Source organism: Silurus meridionalis, chromosome 6 (genome assembly GCF_014805685.1).
Source record: "Silurus meridionalis isolate SWU-2019-XX chromosome 6, ASM1480568v1, whole genome shotgun sequence".
Classification (NCBI taxonomy): domain Eukaryota; kingdom Metazoa; phylum Chordata; class Actinopteri; order Siluriformes; family Siluridae; genus Silurus; species Silurus meridionalis.
In genome coordinates, this window is record NC_060889.1 from 20239260 (window position 1) to 20262645 (window position 23386).

Below are 23386 nucleotides of genomic sequence, written 5' to 3' on the forward strand. Positions count from 1 at the left end.
CCCCCGCCCCCATCAGCTTTTCTGCACTACCTTTGTGTCACGTGTGTCGCAACAAGATTATCGCCATTTATTCTGACAAATGCATCAAATAGAAATGTTCAAGCATTGCACTGAAAATAAATGCATTGAATAGAAATGTAAAAAATTGAATGCATCGAAAAAAAATCCACTGAATAGAAATGATAAAGAATTGCACAGGAAAAAAATGCATCGAAACAAAATCCACTGAATAGAAGTGATAAAGAATTGAATAGGAAAAAATGCATCGAAATGAAATGAAAAAAGAAACGCATTAAAAAGAAAATATATTAAAATGCAATTTCTGTAAGAAAGAAGGTCCGACATTAATAATGATTTCTAAATAGTTCGACTGCAGACAGTAGGTGGCAGTAGTGCGTCAGGGCAATCGACTCGGCTCGACAACAAGAGCCGACTCTTGGCTCCCAAATACCCCATTGACTCATTGTTTCCTATACTATATTCCAACATCTGGCAAACGCCATATTAAAAATTCCTGCTTTATTATATTACTTTGCCTGCTACATAAGCAGCAGGGGATCAGAAACTTCCAAATCACTGCCTCCGTCTCAAATTTAATCTTTCTCAACTTTTTTTGCACTGTCCCATAACAATGATTCTCGCCATCAAATCAGATGCGGATTCAAGGGTTGCATTTTAGATGCATTTTGTTTGCATTGTGTGATTTGATTGACTTGTAAATACAGAACCATGTCAAATTAAACCCAAGACCAAGAGAAAGTAGGCCAGTAGTACTAGATATGTTTGAAATTGCATACCATGAATACTATTCACACCAAACGTAGCACAAAGGCAGTATATAGTAGGCCAATGTGGTATCTGAACACAACTTTTTTCCAAGTATGACAAAGATACCTGGATCATGTAAAACTCAGGTAGACCTTTAAAGTATAGATCCCAAACCGTGTCCATTTAGCTCAATTGTGAAATCTAATATTTATTAAGCAGCCATAAGAAATCAGATGAAATGTTGATGTTGTGTCCAACAAACAATCCCCCTCCCGTTTAGTTTGAGGGCTTCAGAGATGTTGTTACCAAGCTTGACCCCACCTACATCCTGCTTCCTAGGAAGAACAAAAAGTCTGAGATGGTTGTATGATATGAGGAAGAAAGGGACTATGGTCATGGAATTGGTAAAGTGCACTCAGTGGTGGGCCGTAGATTTTACATGTAGGCCTTCAGTGGTTAATCCCATCTTTATGATGGCATGGCTAATAAAAGCATTAATATTATACAAAAACACAGAATAACAGCTATTACTAAAGCAAGAAACCAAAAGAACACAAATCAACAAGTCTCATTTCACTGCAGCAACAGCTGCCCAGATACATCAACTGTTGCAGAAGCATCAATATTAACTTCATAAAATGACCCTGGGTTTTTGATGCAGTTTGAGAGCATTGACTAATGCACTCTCTGACCATCCAATCAAAGGATGTGAAAATGTTGACGTTACCATACGCCCGCCAGATGGCTTCAATGCCGTCAACTCAAAATCTGATTGATTAAAGCAACATTCTTCAAGCAGCATGACCTGTACACTACAAGCACCACTTTGTTCATTTTTCAAGGCCTTACAGCAGCAGATATCTTTGATCCTGGCCACACATGACATGATGGCTGAATTTTGATTACATAAAAACTTCAATGTAAACAGACACTCTTTGTAGCAGCACTATGACACGCTATGAAATGAAAATAATAGAGTATTGGGAATAATTCAATATATATATTCATGAACAAAAATATATTAAAATGTAAGTCAGTGCTTCTGATACAGTTTAGAAGGCCTTGCTTGGCCTGATGGCATGCCACAGAATTTACTTGTAAAACTGATATCCTACATATAAATAACATTCTTTGGCAAATCTGCCATTAGGGCACTCCTACCCAGTGCTTTGTCAAAAGGGTTTCTAATCCACCAATATCTTACATAATGTAAAAACAGGAAAAGTGCTTATGTATTGGGATGTGCAACTGTCCTGAGTTCATGGTATTTGGATATGACAGTTCAGAAACTACAAGTGAGAACTTGTTCAACTTCCTGAGTCAGGAAGACGCAGAAGGTACAAAGTGTCAATGCTGATGCCACAGGTAAGCAGGTATTGAATGCATTTAAAACAAAGGACTGGCCTGAATACTAAACGCACTCTGATGTATTTCAATCTGTTTTACCATCTTTATAATGTACTTTGGCCATTATGACAAGCTCTGGAGTAGAAAATTTTTTTTCTGTCCCTGCTGTTTTCTGAGTGCACATACAACACATTACAGAATACAAAATAAAGAAATATATAAGCAAGTTGTAAAAATCCCTAAAGCGGGATTTTATTGCCTGGAGATACAAGAATATCCTAATGTTTTTACAAGTTTTCCTAAACAATAAACAAAGCTTAGCAATTTATTTGTTTACACTACAGTAGGGGGCAGTAGAGAGCTGAATGCCTTGTGCTTCAAAGTTATATATTTTTTGGTTGTTTTTAATGTATAACTATGTAGAATTTTTCGATCCGCTCATCTTTACAACATACTACGAATAAACTATTGTTTTATATAATCTGCGACATTACCGGTGGTGTGAGGTTGGGTATATTATTCATCATCTCGTTATCTTTACGTAGGCAAGTGTGTACTTCCGGTGTTATTCCGAGTACTTCCTGGATTTTCCGCAGTCAGTTGCAGCGACTGGCCCCAACAGCAGAACAGGTATCTTTATTAGAAACAGCATGCTGGTTCTGGTCTTTTGTTGAAAGCTGGTTATCGTAGCGATAAACCGGCGATAAATCGACATACTAAGATGCATATGATCCGTACACGAAAACCCTGTGCGGATTTGGATTATGGTGATTATCTGTAGCCGATAAGCTTTTAATGTGCATTCATTCTTTGGAAACATATGGAAAATAATACAGAGTTTGTGCAATGACTGTTGATTAAACAGTGTAAAAAAACGGGTCGGATTGTTGTTTGGATCTAATTCACTAGTGTGTATATTACGACATGCTCTGAGCTCAGTGTCAGTTCATAGAAACATCTCCAGTTAAATGACAACACAGCTTCCTGTCTCACATTAAAAGTTCACAAGCTTTTTAAAAATCTTTTAGAAATGTTCAATTATAGAGTACCATCTCATTTTAATTTGCACGCATTTTAATATGTCTAAAGATCTGAAATGATGAGGCAGTAAAAAATAAAAAGGCAAATGATAATGTTAAACAACACTTTTCCTCCCTGATCTGTGTTATGCAATTTCTCTGTGATTCTGAACGGTTTTATTGTCATCATTTGCAGATTTCAGCTGAAATTCCCTTTACATTCGTTACGCTAAGTTTGGTTCCTCTCAAGGTTTCTTCCTCAAACCACTGTCACCACTGACTTACTCATTAGGAATAAACTTCTAGGCACTGACATATACATTCATATATTATAACCTATTCATCTCTGTAAAATCTGCTTTGGGACAATTGTTAAAAGCGCTATACAAATAAAAAATATTTAAATTTTATTTCCACCAAGGCACAATGAAGTCAATGAGCCTTCCATTGTCTGAGTAACGTATTTTGTATATCTGTGTAAAAGATATTTAGGCTTGTTTCTGTCGATAATAAAATGTAGAAACGAGAGGCAGCCATTCCCCCTGCCGCATATCATATATCAAGTTATTGAGAATTTTGTCATTTAATCTATTAGGGGTTCGTATATGTGTAAGTCAGCCTCTGTCTGTCTAGTTCATCACATACCTTTGACCTCATTGACCATCATTTAAATTTGGCTAGTTGAAATGTTTTGTTTAGAAAATGTTGTAAATGTGCCAAAAAGCTCAAATATCACAAACTAATTATAGTAGAACTTATTCCCTTCTGCACACCACTTAATCATTGTAATAGTTAATAAACCTAAAGTAAGAATAACGTATATGTACGGCTTACTTGTCTGTCTACAAAATGACTTAATGTCACATGTGATACTGTCACATGGACAATACAAATCTTTTACACCTAATGACATTCAGTATGATATTTCTCTAAGACCTTTTTGCACAATTTTTAACTGCATTAGATGTTTTTTCTTTTTCAGCTTTAATCCCCAGAAGCTGCAAGATGGCAGAGCCTCGAAGTCAGGTCTCAACTTCCATGTCACAGAAGTCTTTGGGATTTTCATCCTCTGAGGGGCCAGCAACAGAGATGGACCCAGTGGAATACACCCTCCGCAAGCGGCTCCCCAGGAAGCTACCAAAGAGGCGCAATGATGTGTACATCAACATGAAGACTGACTTCAAGGCCCAGCTGGCCAGGTGTCAGAAGCTGCTGGATGGAGGTGCAGGTCACAGAGAGATCTGCATTCATGGCCTAGGCCTTGCTATCAATCGGGCCATTAACATTGCTCTGCAGTTGCAGGCATTCAGCCAGGGGGCACTTCAGATTGCTGCCAACACCTCCACTGTAGAGCTCATAGATGATCTGGAACCTGAGGATCCAGATGAAGCCGGGGAGCCACTAACACGCACACGTAACAACTCTGCCATCCACATCAAAGTGTTCTACCCCAATGCTTAAAGACGCATCCAACTACAAGGCTTAAAAAGTGAGACTGTTCGCATTCCACAATGAAAAAAAAAGCAAGAGGGAGACAATCCAGTTGATGGTAGTAGATGAAACTGCATAATATAAAGTGATATTTCTGTCACAAGATATTCCTTGTGTGAATTTAGTTCACTGTCCAATCCCACAAGTTCACTGTCAGCAGATGGGATGAGATGTAAGCTGCAGGAAGAAGAACTGTGACCGCTGTCTGTGAATCATGTTTCCGTAATTGTCAGAGTGTAAACATTTTGTGCAGTTGTTTTTGAGAGAAAAATATTAGTTTGTGTTTATGCATGTCAGATTTCCTGAAAAACAAATTGCTGGTGTATTTGTTTTTTGTTTTTTAATTAATCTTCTTTTTGAAAATATTTGTTGTATAGTTGTGTAAATAAAGGACTATTACATATACATGTACAGTTTCTTTGTTTTTATCCATTGCTTTTGATAGTTATGTTTTAAAAAAGGAATTAAATTTAATAGGACTTTATAAGCCGTAATAAAAGTTACCATCAATATAGTTATTTAGTAAAACGAACAAGTATCATATTAACCAGGCAGAAAACTTGTCTTAGCCCTCCATTGGCAGAGTAATAGAAAGTTATATTTTATACTGGCCCAGTGTTTGCATAATGTTTCACATTTACATTAACATTTGCTGCATTTAGCAGATGCCCTTGTCCAGAGAGACGTACAAAAGTGCTTTGAGTCTCTGGCAATGAATAAATCTACATTAATGGGATATTTAACACTGCCACTAAAAATAACCCATTACTCAAGTTAAATTACAGCTGTTTTATGTTGTTATGGTGTGTATATACTATGATTTTTTAAAATAATAATTGGTTTTCTTTTCCACTGTATTTTTATTATGTGCTATGAGCATTTGAGGCACATTGTATATTTTAATATGCAGCATTTTATATTGGAAGGATATATGGTCATATACATTATACCATTATACATTATTAGAAATCATTTTGTGAAATATGCAGAATACAGACCTTGTTAAAAAAATTAATGGAGGATTGATTCATTTATTATAAACTCATCCATATTATGTTTCAATCCTGAGATATGTGTCAAACTAGTATAGTTAAGGAATCTTCGACAATTATAATAAACATTAATGCAATGTTTTGAGTTACTGTAACACTACATAGATAACTTTTGTATGCTGTATAGTTGACATGGGGTATCTCAATTTATTATTATTATTATTTTTATTCAAAAAGTAGCCTTTAGAATGAATCTAATTAGGTATAGAACAAAAGTTAAACTTGACTGATTAGGAAAATTTCATAAATTTTAAAAGATATTCATTCATAAAGTTTGAAAGTCTTATTGATGGCATCTTGTTTTGTATCTCTAAGTCATGCCGTGTCCTCATTGTGCCTACACAGGATTCATGGAAGCAAGAGATTCAATAAGATCACTTAGATGAACAAATACAATCAAGCAGGCCAAGTATTATTTCCCTGATTTCCTTCAGCTACGTTTCAGAATAATATTTTGCATTTAATTGACCGAATAGGACAAGTGGTAAAAGAAGCAAACAACCGTAACAAACAGGAAAGTGATATTACAAACTTCCTTTTTTGCATTCACACACTGATTCACAAACATCAAAAACGATCCCCATAGCAAAAACATTGTTTGGAAAAAAAAAAAAAGAGACAGACGCCAACAAGAATGACCAATCCAAGCCTGAAACACAAAGAGAAACATCAGACATACGTCATCTACCCAAACGTTTCCCAGGCCATTACACCAGACTGTGAACAGAGCAGGAGTCAGGCAGGATGTTCTTCATGCAAACCAATCAATATTTTTCCTGGCAGTGACGCAATATTTTTCCTGGCCATTCTCTGTGCGGTGCTGTGCGTTTGCACGTGAATCCAGTGCAGACGCTTATAATCAACACAAAACCTCATCAGCCCTCACATAACCCCCCAGTTTCCCCCAAAAGCGTAACTATTTGGTCGCTCTTCCTCTCACCAGAAGTGACCTGTAAACAGTCTGTCCACTGATATCCCTCTTTCTCTCATTCTCTCTCACACACACACACACACGCACACGCACACACACACTCCAAAATTACTCACATTCCTTTACGCTTGCACACTCTCGGCTATCTCTCTCTCACACATCATACAATCTATATAAAATCAGTGCATTACTGAGAATGATAAATATGTCTTTAAAGCAGCAGGTCAATTTTTAGAGGTGTAAAAGGCTAAGACAGAAAGCAGGCAGCTTCCTCATACTTTAGCTTTATAATATAACCCACGATCCAGCTAGTAGAAATCTATATAAATATTAAGCATCATAAAATCACCAAAAATACAAAAAAAAATATTAAAAGTGGTATCTGATTAGGGTTGATGCAGTTGCATCTGGGATATAACAGTCAAATTAAGAGAAAGGAGTGACAGTTTGCATTACAGACAGAAAAGTCTGCAGGGTTGGTCGGGGCAGCAGTGAAGAGATCTGAATCCTAAGGCCATCTAGAGTTCTAGAAGATAAATATTGTCTTCCATTCTTCATTGATGATGAGAAAGTGCTCCATGCAGGTGAGCACAACGCCCCTGACAGTTTAGTACTAATGTTCTGTCTTCTAATAAAGTCTGCTCCAATATAATGGGTTCCAGTTCTGTCCTGTACATGTGCCAATCATGTGATTTGTTGCTGGCAGACAGGTGCATTGCGGAGCACAAGGTACACTTTCCCACGAAGAAAGTTGATGTGGACCTGGAAGAGCTCGGAGGCTGAAGACACTCTCCATGTCTCTTCTGTCCCACCACCTGTAGGTACATAGTCCTGTGAGACAATGACAGAGCATGAGAAACAGAAAGAGATGAAGTAAGAGATTAGAGAAAGAGTAAATCAGTCTTATTGATCAAATGAAATGGTTTATAAAGAGTAAATGTAACCATATGATCATGCAATAGGCATTTTCCGAAATAACATCATTGCACTGGAATGTTCCTCGAATTAAACTGCATACGTGATCAACTTTGGCATGACACATAGAAAAAAGAATAGGTTGAGCTGATGTTTGTTTTAGTAGATGAATGACTGAAGAGCTGGGCTTTCTCCCAGCATTCTCTGACTACACTGATACAATCTGACCTTTCCAGGAATTCAGTGAATCTGTGCGTCTTCCACAAACACACATATCAGTATCTCAAAGTCGTTGATATGGTGGGATCCAGTACTCTTGTCCTTGCTCTCTCCCACACAGATGCACGCACACACAAACTTTTTTAGCCTCTGTCTATTTCTGGATTGACTCTTATTACCCAAGCTTTTAGCTCTCTGCCCTCTTCCACGTATCAGCATGCACAGAAACAGAAACTGCAGTTGTGTTCAATGCATGTTCTCTGAAATGAATGCACCACATGACCCCTCTGACTCATCACTCAAGAATACGGGACTCACCTGTATACTGAGGCTGCGCAGCACCTGCTTCAGGCTGGCGATGTTTCTGATGGTGGCATCTATGTGGGAATGGAGCGCAGAGCTGGTGATTGATGCACTTAATGAGCTGATGGCCATGTTTAACAGCCACAGACCTGCCTGGACTTCTTGAGCCTGCTCTTCTATCTGGAAGAACACATTATTTACTTACTTTCTGAGTTTAAACATATGATTGAATAATAAATAGGTTTTGCTGCTTATAAACTAATTTAAAACGAGAAAGTACTCACGTTTTTCTTTTCCCACACAGCAAAATCCACACTGGTCAAGGGAACCGTGAGAGGCACAGCAACACTGCATTCCTCTTTACAAAACCTCTAGGATATTAACATAAAGTGATAATGTTAGCAAAGGCAGTCTCATCTAAAAGGATACTGTATGATACTCTATATATTCTATTGCCAAAAGTATTGGTTCAACCTGTCATAAGTATTGTTATAAGCATTTCATTCCACATTCAGTCCCAATTTGCTCTTATAATTCCTGATAATTTCCACTGAATATTATAGAGTGCATATGGATATTTGTGTTCATCAGCCACAAGGGTGTTATGAAAGGCAGGTATTGATATAGGTGAGGAGGCCTGAGGCCTGTATATATATATATATATATATATATATATATATATATATATATATATATATATATATATATATACTGTATGTATACAGTGGAAATCGGTTATGTCGCCGGCCTAGGGATTTGCCAAAAAGCATTGAGGTAACCGATGATCGAGATAAACGAAAACCAATATGGCGGCAATATATTAACGTACTTGAAATTTCTTTATGTACATGATGTGCGTTATTAAATGAGAATGTACATGCACGTGTTTTTGGAGGTTTTTTTACACAACAGCGTTGCCGTGATTTGTTTGATGAAGGCATGCTATAAAAATGTACATACATGTTTGCTAACAACAAAAGGCATATGTGCAGCAACTAACAGCAGAGATTTACCAGTATACTATACAAACCACCGTCGATTCTCAAAACAAACCTTTATTATATTCTCCAACATTGCAAACACAAAGATCGCTCACAAAATCACAAAAAAACGTGCGGGGTGTAGTTTTTACAAAAAGCTAACCAGTGTCAAAATTAAATTCGCGAGTCATTTCACTCTGACACACTGCTCTGAAAGTACCCTACACTCCTGTGCCTCCTCTTCCAAGATAGCATCTGCAAGGCTTGATTTATCCGCCACTTCCGCGAGTTGTTCTGCGGCTGTACGGCACTGTGCCTGAAACTCATCATCGGAAATATCCTGAATGACGCAGTGCATCCAGCAGTTTGAGATTGTTTCCTTCTTCACGTCATTCCAGGCTGATCTCTAATATAAGACGCACCCTGGGTGAGGGGTGCGGAAAACTTTGTATAAGATGCGTCTTATATACACGAAAATTCAGTAGTGAGATGGTGAAGTGGCATCGATAATTAACATTTTTAAAAGCCAGCGATTGGTCATGGGAATCGAGATAACCGACGTTAAGTGGCAAATTTGGCCCCCCTTGTACTCGAGATATTAGGGTTCGGCGACATAAAAGAATCGACATAACCGATGAGAAAATGCTAAGACTGCGGTTTCACTTCAAAAACGTCGACTTAATAGGGTTGGCGAGTTAACCGAGGTCGAGATAACGCTGTATCACCACTGGCCAGATATTTGATTAGCCCAAATATTTGTGAGGAGGTTTTTCTTATGTAAAGGAGCAGATCCGAAAGGATTATCTTTATAGTGTGCTTTTGTGAACCAGGAATGTTTAGAAGCTGTGGACCTGCCACTCTTACAAGTTTTTTGATGGGTCATCTTATATCCCAGAGATCTTTCAAGTCTGTCTTACCTTCTGGCTCTTCCTTTTAGTTATGCAATTATACTACTTCTTGCTGGAGTCCCTACTTGCACTTTAATCACACTTCACAGTATCCTTAAATATTATGTAAAAAAGGGCACTTAATAATCTGTGATTCTTTGGATGGCACCACCCGAGTGGCAGCCTGTGAAGCAGTGCTTTTAACACCATCCAACCTGCGTTTCTGAGGAAAAAGTTGGTGTATATGGGAGTGGACCATCATCTATCTACCTGAATACTGCATTACCTCACAAACCGACCACATTATGTGTGGACTCGTGACTGTGAGTCTGACATGGTTGTCTGCAACACCGGAGACCCGCAGGGAATGGTCCGTTTCTCTTCACTGTCTATACCGCAGACTTCATGTTCAGCTCAACAACTTGTCACCTGCAGAAGTTCTTTGATGACTCTGCCATCGCCGGCCTAATCACGGATGACGATGACAGAAAGTACAGAGCCAATGGAGCTGCCTCCAGATAAATGCAGGGAAAACCAAAGAACTGATGGTGGGTTTCCGCAGGCACAAACAATCTTCATTGTCACCAGTGAACATTCAGGGAACGGACATTGAGAGAATGGGCAGAGCAGACTCTATCTGCTGAGGAGACTAAGTTCTTTTGGACTTTCGAAAATCAAATCAAAGTATCCAATAAAATAAATAAATAATAATAATAATAATTATTATTATTATTCATATATATATGAATAAACAAGGCCCTTCACTTTCCCCTGCTTAGTTGTAAGTCGCCATGGATAGTATTATAATAATATATTCGAAAATATACAAAAAATGGGCAAAAAAGTATTTATAGAAAATATATTTATGTAAATATATTTTTAAATATCTATTAGCAAATTAATATTTTTGGCAATGTTTTGTAATAAAAAATAATTTTAAAGTAGATCAGGAAGGCCAGCTTAGTCCTTGGGATGCCCCTGCACACTGTACAGGAGGTGGGGAAAAGGAGGATGGTGTCTAAGCTATCATCATTGCTGGAGAACTCTCACCCCTTGTATGAAACTATTTTTATCTCCGAGCAGCTCCTTCAGTAACAGACTGTTACATCCTAAGTGTCTGAAGTAGCGATACTGAAAGTCTTTGCTCCCTGCTGCTATTAGACTTCACAATCAGAGTGGCTCCCAGTGAACCAGTCACTATATTGCACTCTGTTAATACTGTTTCAAACTGTGCAATAACAATAACTTAAATGTTTGTGCAATAACAACTGTGCAATAACACCAATTTGAATATTATCTAGTGCAATTTGATTGTTTGATAGTGTAACTTCTATCTCTTATCTTATCTTCTTATGTCTTGCTCTGTCTGTTGCTCTCTCTCTCTCTCTCTCTCTCTCTCTCTCTCTCTCTCTCCTCTCTCATCTTTGCAGAGATAAACATAGTCTTCTTGTCCATTTCTTCCAGACCTGCCTGATTCATCCTGATGCCCTAAATCTGGATGTAGTTCTTTTTAAATGGAAACAAACTGATGATGATTCCACATGAACAGCCAAAACAATACAACTCAACTGAAAACAATAAAGGTTTTTTTTGGACTGTAATTAATATAAACAGTCTGCTAAAATGGCTTAGGGCTATATGCCCTGAACAGTTTACCACTCAAGTCTCCATCAGTGGACAGTTGATAACATCAACAATGATGGAACTATAATGAATGGACATTCTGTGTCACCCAGACCTCATATCACCTCAGGGAGTTTTTCCTTGCCAATGGTTCGCTTATTAGGAAAAAATTGTAGAGACTAAATTATGATACTGAGCTGTATATTCATAATCTATTTATTTCTTCAAGGCATCTTTGAGACAATTACCATTGTTAAAAGTGCTATACACATAAAACTTAATTGAATTGAATATTACTGTAATAGTGACACTGACGTTGTAGTGTGTGATTAGTGAGGCATAGTACGTCACTGGTAAAATCTCATTACTCTTTAACCTTTCCCCTTAATGTAATAAACCCAGACAAACATTTCGATCAAATTGGCGGGAAGCGTACGTGTCTTACCATAGCAGCCTCGGCATCACGCGCCTCCTCAATGAAGTGGTTGAGAACACGCATATCACAGATGGGCCGCAAAGGGGAGGGCAGGCCAGGCCGAATCCACTCCAGGAAGATCAGCAGCAAGGCAAAGAATCCTACAGCACACAAAACACTGCACTTAGTCGAAAAAAATTAGGCTCAGAAAAAGAGGCTAATGATTTTAAGATGGTGAATGAGAAAATGACAAGGTAAATCACTATTTACATTTGAATACACACTACCACACACAGCAGTGGTCCAGGACTAAAAGCACAACATTGCAAAACAAATCAGACAGTAAATGAAAGGAAAATTTTAACTAAATCGAAATAACCACAAGAGGGGGTGATAGTGCAGCATTGATGACACCTACTAGAATTTCAAAAACGTTTTCATACAAGAAAATTGAAAATTCACTTATATTACTAGATAATAGCAACCAAATCTACAAACACTGTCAATTTCTGTATATATTTCTTCAATATATATGTAACGTCAATAACCTGTTGATGTACTGCACCTAGATATAACAATTCTCAATTGTTTTATTTAAAACTGTCAGTCTCATCCACAGCCTCATTACGCAGATTTTAATCATGGGCATGTCCATGGAATTCAATGTAAACAATGTAAAATGAGGCTCAACTTGAATTGACTTGGTCAACACCTGTAAAATAACCTCTGTAATCCCAAGTTATTATTATCAGAATTAGACTGTAATAATATTAATATTTATACAATACACAACAAAGGTCCCCTGGTGGTCTAGTGGTTAAGACGCAGCGCTCCCCCCGCTGCGACCCGGGTTCGATTCCCGGTCCGCAGCGCTCCCCCCGCTGCGACCCGGGTTCGATTCCCGGTCAGGGAACCATCCCCAGCCACTCTCAGTGCCGGTCCCAAGCCCGAATAAATTGGGGAGGGTTGCGTTAGGAAGGGCATCCAGCGTAAAAACGTGCCAAAGCAAACGTGCGGAGGATCCGCTGTGGCGACCCCTAACGGGAGAAGCCGAAAGAAAGTTTATACAATACACAACAAATCAAACTGAAAAATAAAGGTTTCGACATCCATAAAATGTCAACACATCATCATGTGAGAATGGAAAATATGTAATGGCAAAAGAAATCTTGGGGACTTTTTATTATTAAGCTATGCTGTACCTTCGTCATTTATCATCAAGTTTTCAGCCGAGTCACAGGAACAGTTTTCCCTGTAGTAGCATTATGAATGTGCTCTTTCAGCAGCAACTGACACCCTTATGATAACAAGCGTTACTGATCAGAAGATGTGCTGGCTAGGGTGTATCTGAGTTCATCAGCAAAAAAGTCAGATATATAATATATCAATATAATAGCAATTCTACTACAACAAAAACAACTGATATTATGTGTCTGACAACAAATATGATATTGACATTTGAATGAAGTATGACATTAAAATAAAATATAATAGATTATTTAAATTAATTAAATGAATTTGAAGTAAAGGATTTAACCTGGACTTGTTGTTTCTACTATGTTATAGAAAGAATAATTTATTTTAGCAGAACAAAAAAAAAAGGAATAGACATTTCTAATTAAATCTGAAACAAAGTCAAAACCTATTCACAATTATGTTAAATAAGAATACACATATCTTTAGTCATAACTGAGAAATTACTCAGAAAATACAAGGTTCCCATATCTCTATGGTCATAATTCCTGAATAGGTTGTTATATATTTAAAAACTTCTCACATTGCTGATTGTGTGATGTAATTCTTTCCCTTGCTTAACATTTGTCACTTAAATCCTAATAAATGCAACTCTAACAAGTGTCCTAGACCTTTAGCTCACCAGGCATAAGCTTTGTCAGTGATCCAGACTTCTCACCTCCTATTCAGAAACTTCACACTATGCTGACATTCAGAGCTGGCACAGAGTCCGTTACCTTTAACATTGGCTCTGGTCCCAAATTGAAACTCTTGCAGACCCTGTGCACATGGTTAGCTGGTCTAATGACTTAACAATAAAAAATTTGACTACAGCTTCTCTTATTTTCTTTCTGTTCAATCAGTGACAGTTAATTGTATGAGTAAGCAAGAAAAGGCATGAAGGATAACCCCCTATACTCCATAGGTACCTTTTAAAGATTCTATAAAAACAAACAAAAAAAAAGAACTATTTGCTAGAGACTGTTAATGGAAGAAGGATGCCTTGTCATGCCTTGTCAAGAAAAAAAATGCCCCTGACTCAGTTTCTGCACAATCACAGTTTAACTCAGTATGCACAATTTTTAATGATTCAGCAATCCTATCCAACAGTAAATCACGTTTAAAGACCATGCTTGTGAAATTCAGACTGTGAACTCAGGTTCTGCTGTGCTTTGGCTTTAACTTTTACTACTTTTTCTCACATCAAGTGTTTTGTAAAAGCAAAATGGTACTACTTTAAATGATTAATTCCATCGCAACAGTATTTCAAATACCACAGGTAGCGATTATACGCTTTAGAAGAAATTCAAACAGAAATGAGAAACAACCATTTCCAAGACTATAATAATGCTAGGAATCTGCATGAATGAATGAATGAGTGAATGAATGAATTAGAGATTTGCCCTTTTTACATAGACAAGGAGGAAGCTAAAGGTTGCTTGGAAGCCACAAGCAGGCTACACATGCTCCTTTTTTTCATCCAAATTCCCAGGTAATATTAGTTGCAAAACAACTGAAAGAACTGCTTAGGTTTGACCTTGTCTAAAGCCTAATAAAGTCATCTGTGAGAACTGCATACGGTCAAAGGGGTTAAAAGGAAACCAGAATAGATCTTAAGGAAAAAGAACTATCAAAATTAATTTCCAAAATGCATAATATAAGTTAAGAAAAGATCAAAATGAACAATATCACTATTCTTATCTTCTGGTGAGATCGAGTCGAGGTCGACCTGAGACCTCTTGAAGATCTTGCAGGAGAGGAACCTTACCTGAGCAGTAAACCATTCGCAAAGCATCCCAGCATTTTTCAAGCTCATGATGAAAAACAAACCCGGTCTCCAAACAGCTTATGGGGACTACTTAGGAAAAAAAAAGTGTCCACTGAAACTACAAGCTCTGAGAGAGAAAGAGAGAGAGTGTGTGTGTGTGTGAGTGAGAGAGAAGGTGAGTGAGTGAGTGAGTGTGTGTGTGGCGTCTGAGAGAGAGAGAGAGAGAGAGAGAGAGCGCGTGCTGAAGTGCTGATCTGATCTGCTTCATCACTCCACATGCAGCCAGCGCACTGACCTTCACCTCCAGCTACTGATAAAGACACTCACAGATAGACAGCCACGTGCATAAAAAAAAAAAAAAAGCACACAGGTGGTTTGGGTTTACTCACTGGGCATCTCCATCTAAGAATTCGCATAATCCCTTGCAGGATCCTCGTCGCATTGCTCGCAGTCCCGCCTATTGGCCATTAATTGCACGTGAAGCACTTTGTAACCGAGCTGTCATTGAGTTCGCACTTATGCCGTGGCATCCGTTTGCCTTTTTTTTTATATCTCGCTTTGACCATGCAATTGGTTGGAAAGCTTTTCTGAACTTGCCTACTTCCTGTTCGGAAAGGCTGTTTTTCTTTCATTGTTGTCACATAGCGTGTATTTTTACGCAGCAGTCCAAAGAGGTAGCCTAAATAATCCTAAGAAATGTTTCCTCTCTGACCGGCTCATCCTCTGATTATGTATTTTCCTCTTGGCTGACTTCCATGTGGAGGTGACACTGCAAACAAATAGGCCTAATAGCAATAATCACAGCATTGATCTCGCACGATATTGTCGACGCTCAAACCCGACAGATCGGATGAGACGGATAAACAGTGCTGATGGATGCAGTGCAGAGCTCCTCACTACTTCTGCGAATCGGACTGCAGCTCAGAGAGCAGTTTTACACGTAGAGGAGAGAGAGGAAGAGAGAGGAAGAGAGAGATCCCCATTACTGTGAGCATAATGAGCTGTAAAGACAGGGCTGGTGTCCTAAAGGAGATACAAACGAGCAGACGTGTCTTCAGAATAAAGAAATGGAAATATTTATAGCATGCTAAGCAGGAAACGAATTTGAATAAATCATTGTCATACTGTTATTAAAATACACACAAAAAAACGTGTTCCAATCGTGTTTAGTAATTTTGTCAGTGTAGAATTTGCATCAGTAAAAACAAACATCACATTCAAATCTCAGACACAAAAATGTCTGGTTCCCAGCTCTTGTCAGTCTATCAAAAACAGAGAGATCTTGGAAAAAGCACAATCAAATTGGAGAAAGAGAGTAAAATTCACTTACAGTGAATGTAATATTATACCATACAAATGTTTCATGTTTTCTTGCTGAGTAATAATTTATTTTTTCTCTAATTTGATAGGAAACTGGAAGCAGTTCAGATCTTAGATTTCAGTGAGCTTAGATCTTAGATCTTGGTGATGCAGGACAAAAGTAATAGTGACATATCCTACTAAAGCAAATGTTGGTCCAATGGCTTTCATACTTATAAAATAAGGTACTATGGACTAAATGTGTAATGTTTCCTGCCCCAATAAGAAATTGCTGCCGTTTCCATTCTGGGTTCTGTAAAAATTGAAAAGAATGATCTGTGTATGCACGTGGATTTTAGTTAGAATGCTTCCACTATATAGTGTTGCCTGGAATGTCTATAAGCTTTAGAGCTCTATAGTCCTCAACTGTCAGTCCGCAGAGTTCATGCAGTGCAATGCAAGATTACAGCATGACAATCCTTTCTACTTTAACCTCAGTTTCTAATTAATTTATATTTATAGTTATAATGATCAAATGATATGTATTTAGCATGTACATACTTAACTAATATTAAACTATTATTATCCTATAGGAAATGTACTATTTATGATGGTATGATGTGGCAAAATGAGCACAATTAAAATAAACACAACAACAGGCACTGTTGCTTGATCATTTTGCCGCAGAAAGAGCTAAGGGGTTGACACTGGCTACTGATGTCATTACAAAGGGTATAATGGCTTACAAATTGTATAAAATTCAAGTTAACATGGTGTTCACTGATTAAATGGAGACAAACAGAAAATAATGGCAAAGTAGATTGAACAAAATGTAAAATATAAACTATGAAATACTGACATTTATGCACAACTATGTCCACCCTTACCCTTAAATGCATCCGAGGCAGAAATTATGTCTGACGTTTAATTCCTATCATTAGAAGGATGACATCTTTTGTGGTTAAAACTGGATAGTAGAATTACTGTAGAAGTAGTCAAGTTAAAAAATTACAGAGAACAGTAGTGTAAGTGAAATTAAGAAAGAGACACCTTCCTGAAATTGTAACTTGACAGGAACTTGGAGATGATCATGGTATCTGCAGCTGACTCAGAAGTGGGTCTGAGGCATGACCAACGCAGAAGCATCATTTCAGGATTCAGCACTAGTTACATTGGATAGCAGGAATACATGTAATGCTTGGCAAACAGATAGACATTTAATTTGGATTTAATGGAATTTTATTTTGCATACAAAATACAAACTGAGACATGAGAAAACACCCATAATTTTTTTTATCAGAAATGATGAGCCAAAAGGGAGCAGGTGTGAGGGCATGCAGAAACATTATATAAACAGATTATTTAGATTACGGACATAAATCTATCGCTGATTACTATTTTTCCTGACAAAGAATAAGTCTGGTTAATTTTCAGTAGGCCAAGTAATAGGTGAGCCTACAATTGTGCACAAGGGGCCAATTAAACGTTTTGCAATCAAGGAGGAAATGTTTTACGAAAAAAAAAAAAAGAGGTCAGAAAGAGGACAGAACACAATGTTGAAGCACAATGGACAACTTTCACTCTCCCTTTTATAGATTTCCATTTGTAGTTCAGCACATAATTGAATATCATAAGATTTCATTTAAATGTAACAAAAACCTTTTATATTTGTACATTAGCATTTCAGTGGAAGATGGCCATAAAAGCTTCACTGAGGCCTCTCTGTGGATAAATCTCCTCATTTCATCATGGAAATTCCTCCAGAAGGAAGGCAGTGATGATAATGGGAAATTATTTTGTTTTGATGTTTACGATTTTGTTTTGTTTTTAACTTTCTTTTTTTAGACAGGAAGTTGTCTATAGTCACTCACCTTAGCATGATTCCCTGTGTATCCTACTGTGGCTTGTTGTCCTTTTGATCAAACTCCAGTTGGATTATGTCTGAGCCAAACTGAGAGCCACAAGGTACGTGCTGTAAAACATGTGTCTAAGGCAGGGGGGAGTGAAGGGGGATGGGGCGTCCCGGCACGATGACTCCACAGCTTGCACGCTGTCACTGAAATCACTACGATTAGAAAAGAAAGGGGGCATGTGTGGGAGTTAAACCCAAGGCCACCCCCAGCCCTTTCTGATAATAAACAAACACAGCAAGGAGTCACTGATTTAAAGCCACAGAGTGCTCAAGAGAGAATGTGAGGAACGTTTGCCTAGTAAACAGTGTATGGCTATTCATCCTGTCTTGTCTCTTGAATGGGAAAACAGCCAAATTGACCTCTGTTGTATGTCCACTGGTGCGACCACGGCAGGAAATCCATATAAAAGAATGGGGGACAAGGAGATAGGAGTCACTATGGTGGCCTGAACGGAAGTTATTGTTTCTAAATCAGAGATATCCAGAAAGGGTAATTACCACTGAAACCTGTTTTTTCACACTTAGTTTTTTTTTTTTACTCCTATACAAAGCTCACTATTAAAATCTCCGTTTTGACTGATTCACTCTGTAATACCTAGCCAAATCATACATATACACTTATAAGTGAGATATATTATATCACTGGTACCTAAAACACAAGAACCTAATTTTAAATCAAACCGTTCTTATCAAACTGTAATGAGTGTTTTTTATATTTAACCTACCTTCTCATAAGCTAGTCAATAAATAATCATATATAAAAAAACAAATGCATACTAAAAACCCTGAGAGAACACTCATAATACTAAAAGATTAGTGAGACCAAAGATTAAAGGAACCTTTCTCATAATATTTCTCAGACAATAGAGATTACACATGGGTGCAGGAGTGTCCCCTTATTGTTGTATCCCAATAAAATGTGTCTCTCGATAAAGGATGCAATGCTAAGAGTTTTAGGATGTGCAGTATGTGTTTAGTTGGGTTACTAGGCCAAAGAGACATTTGAAAGGCCACTCATACAGGCAAAACCCTTACACTGAAAACTGTCACTTACTCCTTACAGACTTCATTGACTTACTTTCTTTTTCTTTTTTTAAACATAGAAACACTCAGAGATATTTTTAGCCTTGTCTCTTGCTCTTGGCAGCAGCAGGAACAAACATAAATACTACATGATTTGTCGCTCTAATATGGGTGTATCAACATTCGTATTAAAGGTTAACATCACCATTGTAGCGAGGTGAAAGTGAAGTTCCTGAGTCAACACTAGCAACGGAAGCACTCCATTTGCCAGTGTTACTAAATATACTCCCCATAAATCTTATCATACACTAAATAACTCTCTCTATAAATAGTAAAAAAAATATTACATCGGCTAGAATGAAACTGATAACTTTTCAATCAGTTTTGCAAATTTTTGTATTTTACTGCCTTATGATGAATTGGACATTTAGTTCAAATTGTGAAACCCCCTTTTCACCATTTTGATAATTCCCATTAAACTACTAGGTCACGTTCCTTGTGCAAACAGGGCAACACAGGGGGACACAGGTAGGCATTAAGCACATGAGTATGTTTGGAGAATGGAGTGTACTTTTCTTTGGCCTGTGAGCAAACCATAGGTCAAAGTTTGTAGAACTCAACAGCATATCCTGCTACCTTTTAAGCGCATGATCGGAAGTGAGTATTCGAATAATGTGCAGAAAAAACTTACAGCAAACATATCTGAAAATGCGAAGTCTAAAAGTTTACATAGTAAATGTAAACTATTCATTAATGCACTATTAATATTGCATGTCATTACAATTCAGTGTTTGAATGTAGATATTTCATTACTTTGCAATACACTAAATACATTGCATAATGTGAACTTTAATGTGCTTCTTAAAAAAAAAATTATATGCAGAATAATGCAAAATCTGGTTCACAGACAAAACCTTCAAAAATTCCACTGACAGTGTGGACAAAACTACATTATTGAAGAAAAAATCCATCTGGAAAAACATAACCTTTAGAATTTCAATGCTCTTCATTGACATTCAAGATTTATTTTAGAATCAAATTCTGAAATATTTATCTTGATCTTTTTTTCTACCTTCAGCAGTTTCCTACTTTACCCAAAAAGCTGCTGATAGTGCTGGCAGTGTAATAATTGTCTTTCAAGAGATTAGTGCAGTGACACTTTAGCCCTTTTGTCCAGCTCCTTCACCTCTGTACACTCTACCCAAACCAATAAAGCTTCAAAGCTTCAGAATTCATGCTAGTACTGTCAATGCTATTATGCTAGTAATCTTGTAGATTGCTAACTAAGCCAAATCAAGTCTTTGCCAAAATGCAGTGCAACCATGTAATTGAACTAAGCTACATTTGCTTAATAGCTAAATGTGACCAGTATTTTTTACACTGCATAGCGACTGCTACAAAATAGTAGCTGTAACTGCTAAAGCATTGTCCCATTGTAAGGTCAGAGCAAGCACCTCTACCTTCTCATAGAACAATGGAAAAAACAACATAAACCACCAAATCAGCACCAAAAAACACTAAATACAGCACAAATATTTCAATATAATAATATCCAATGTATTTCAGCATGTGTATTTAACGTGCTTAGAAACTATTGCAAAGGAATTCACTGGCAAGTGGCAGAGAATAATGTCACTAGGTCAGTGCCATACTACTATAATAAGCAAACAACCCAGACTGGTTGACACAGAGAAGTCATTATGTAATTTATGTAGGTCAGCATGTATAAAAAAGAGAACTTGAGAGAATTTATGAAAGGAAATATATCCTGAACAACTTGTAGATGATAACACAAGTTAATGTATTAATAAACAGAAAATGGCTGCACTTTATCTCTTGTCTCCAAAAAGCAGCAATCAAAATATGTGCCTTCAGTACTCACCAGCAGATCTCTTTACAGTTTTGGACCTCTCCTTGTGTCCAGTTACATCCATAGCTATACACCTTTGAATGTTTCAAGCCATTTGGGTGTTTCAGGCAGCTCCATTCTGTTTGCAGCGCTTTCCCTCATCAAGCTCACTCCAAGTTGTGCTTTTTCCCTCCACCCCTCGACTTCATCGCTAAACTTCTGGAACAGAGGTGTCATATCTCCGATTGTGCTTTGTTTAGTGCTACCTATTGTTATGCCTGTAGTCTGTTTACCACTTACTGATGTTTGCAGTACACTTCCAGCCTTCAGATAGCTGGTTCATGGCTTTTTTTAAATGTTTCATTTCCTCATACTGATTCATGCATTCATTCATTCATTTTAAATACATATTGATAAAATCTATAACCAAGGTTTATACACAATGATTTGTGTATCTACACACCAAACAATGAGCAAACTAACCAATAATTGTTTTAGTGTTGGGTGTACATATACAGGTTTATATAGAAAATTATATCTACCTACCAACTGAACAAAAAAAAAAATCATGTTTTTAATTTTTAATTGCAATATAAAAGCATCACCATTAGATGATTGTAAATAGCTCTGTTACATAACTTAATTTGACCTGATCTCATGCCAGATTGGAATACATTTATAATAAGTGTGTATATGGTTTCTATTTAATATGAATCATAAAGCCGACTTTGCTGGGTGACTTAAAAACACCACTTTGTAATGCATGTTTATCATTACAGCAAACATAGAAAGTAACTAAAAGTACAACTAAAATTAAAAGACATCTTAATGATGTAATAGATTCAAAAATAACTGCTGTGAAAAAAAAAAGAATGTAAGTGCTAGATGAAAAAATCTTTATAGGTTTAGAAGAGAAGATAATCTAGCATGTACAACCATTTTAGACCGATTTTAAAAGTGTCTCTTTTATCTCTTTTGCTAAAATGTGACTAGATTGTTGCCATATTTCTAGGTAAATGTAAACTGCCTTACAGCATACCACCATCCTGTGTTTCAACACAATGAATACAAAATATTTTCATTTATAAATAAATTTCTAAATATAAAGTTATCAGTGAATAAAAAATTATGGTGAGAGACACATAACTAGGCCAAAGGTTAAATGTCCACAAGATTGGCATTCGAATATGAACAAATATTTGCTTTAGGACAAAAATAAGCCACAGATAGAATAAAAAACATTTCACAATACCTTATGAAAAAAGATTCATTTGTCAAATATTTTGATCCAAACAGTTTGAGCTTACAGAAAAAGTAAGTTTCCCTCAGTGCTCCAGTGCATATACTATATAGAACACTATGCATACATGACTTGTATACGTGACCCAGCGCAGGACATTTTTTTTCTTCACTTCTCTGCTGATAGCATCCATATGTGAGTATTTTGGAATTATGCCATTGCATATGGAAGAGATACAATTTTTGCAAAACTCTGAGAACGAATACAGATCAGAATTCAAACAACACCTCTTGAAACTACATTTGTTCACTATACACTAGTATTTAAAAAAAAGAGCCTTCAAGTAACTACAAGAAATATACACCATATATTAGATCAAACAAAAGTACCAGCAAGTTTGTAAAATTTCTGTTAAGAGTCACAATGCAGGTCTTTTAAAAAGTATTATATATTATTTATGCATTTAATATTTACAGACAAAACAATAAGCATAACTAATTTTTTTTGTAGATGTGCTTTATTAAAAACATATGCAAGGGGAAGCAGGATATAGTCATAGCATGAAATTTTGCATAGCACAGCTTTTGGAGGGTTAAGGGCACATTAGTGGCTTTCTGGCGGTCCTGAGATTTTTACACTCACCATAAACTTCTGGTAGTAAAAGCCTCTGAATTTACAAGCAGGAATATTGAAATGTGAAGTTCCTATAGAATCTTCCATGTTAAATAATTTTCCAACTAAATCAGGGTTTTATTAGGAAGATGCTAATCAAAAGACGATCACTTTGTACAATTCTTTTCACAATTAAATGTATTAGATCAGTTAAAAGGCTCTTGTGAAAATCATGTCCCCATGAAATTATATCTGAGATAAAATTTCTCTCATGCAAACTTTGGCCTGTTTTAATATAATAGATTAAATGAACACAATTATAAGTAAAAACAAACAAACAGATATTTACTGGACATGGTTCAACTTCCCAGATTTATAGTCTGTTGTTTCACAACACAGGCACACATTGCTGCTCTCCTCTAATGGAGGCCGACTGCACAAATCAAAAAACATTCAGTAATAATGATATCTATAAACTTTTAACAAATAAGCCATTTTGG

The 23386-nt window shown here is 36.9% G+C and overlaps 2 protein-coding genes across 5 annotated transcripts; one reads left to right on the forward strand and one right to left on the reverse strand.

The window, feature by feature from the left end:
• The first annotated feature begins 2103 nt into the window (after positions 1-2103).
• pop7 (POP7 homolog, ribonuclease P/MRP subunit) lies at positions 2104-5030 on the forward strand. Of its 2 annotated transcripts, XM_046852530.1 has the most exons (3): positions 2104-2133; positions 2661-2745; positions 4117-5030. In XM_046852530.1, exons 1-3 carry the CDS (start codon positions 2119-2121, stop codon positions 4593-4595), a joined length of 579 nt encoding a protein of 192 aa, XP_046708486.1. In that variant the 5' UTR covers positions 2104-2118; the 3' UTR covers positions 4596-5030. The 2 variants fall into 2 exon arrangements, with proteins under 2 accessions (XP_046708486.1, XP_046708487.1); XM_046852531.1 differs by lacking the exons at positions 2104-2133; positions 2661-2745 and adding an exon at positions 2759-2882.
• Positions 5031-6068: 1038 nt separating this feature from the next.
• On the reverse strand, positions 6069-21196 carry epoa (erythropoietin a). Of its 3 annotated transcripts, none has more exons than XM_046852527.1 (5): positions 21068-21196; positions 11981-12111; positions 8330-8416; positions 8061-8225; positions 6069-7439 (listed from the first exon to the last, which is right to left on the reverse strand). In XM_046852527.1, the coding sequence occupies exons 1-5, from the start codon at positions 21117-21119 to the stop codon at positions 7293-7295; spliced, it is 582 nt and encodes a 193-aa protein (XP_046708483.1). In that variant the 5' UTR covers positions 21120-21196; the 3' UTR covers positions 6069-7292. The 3 variants fall into 3 exon arrangements, with proteins under 3 accessions (XP_046708483.1, XP_046708485.1, XP_046708484.1); XM_046852529.1 differs by lacking the exon at positions 21068-21196 and adding an exon at positions 15341-16066; XM_046852528.1 differs by lacking the exon at positions 21068-21196 and adding an exon at positions 14952-15293.
• Between the last annotated feature and the right edge of the window lie 2190 nt (positions 21197-23386).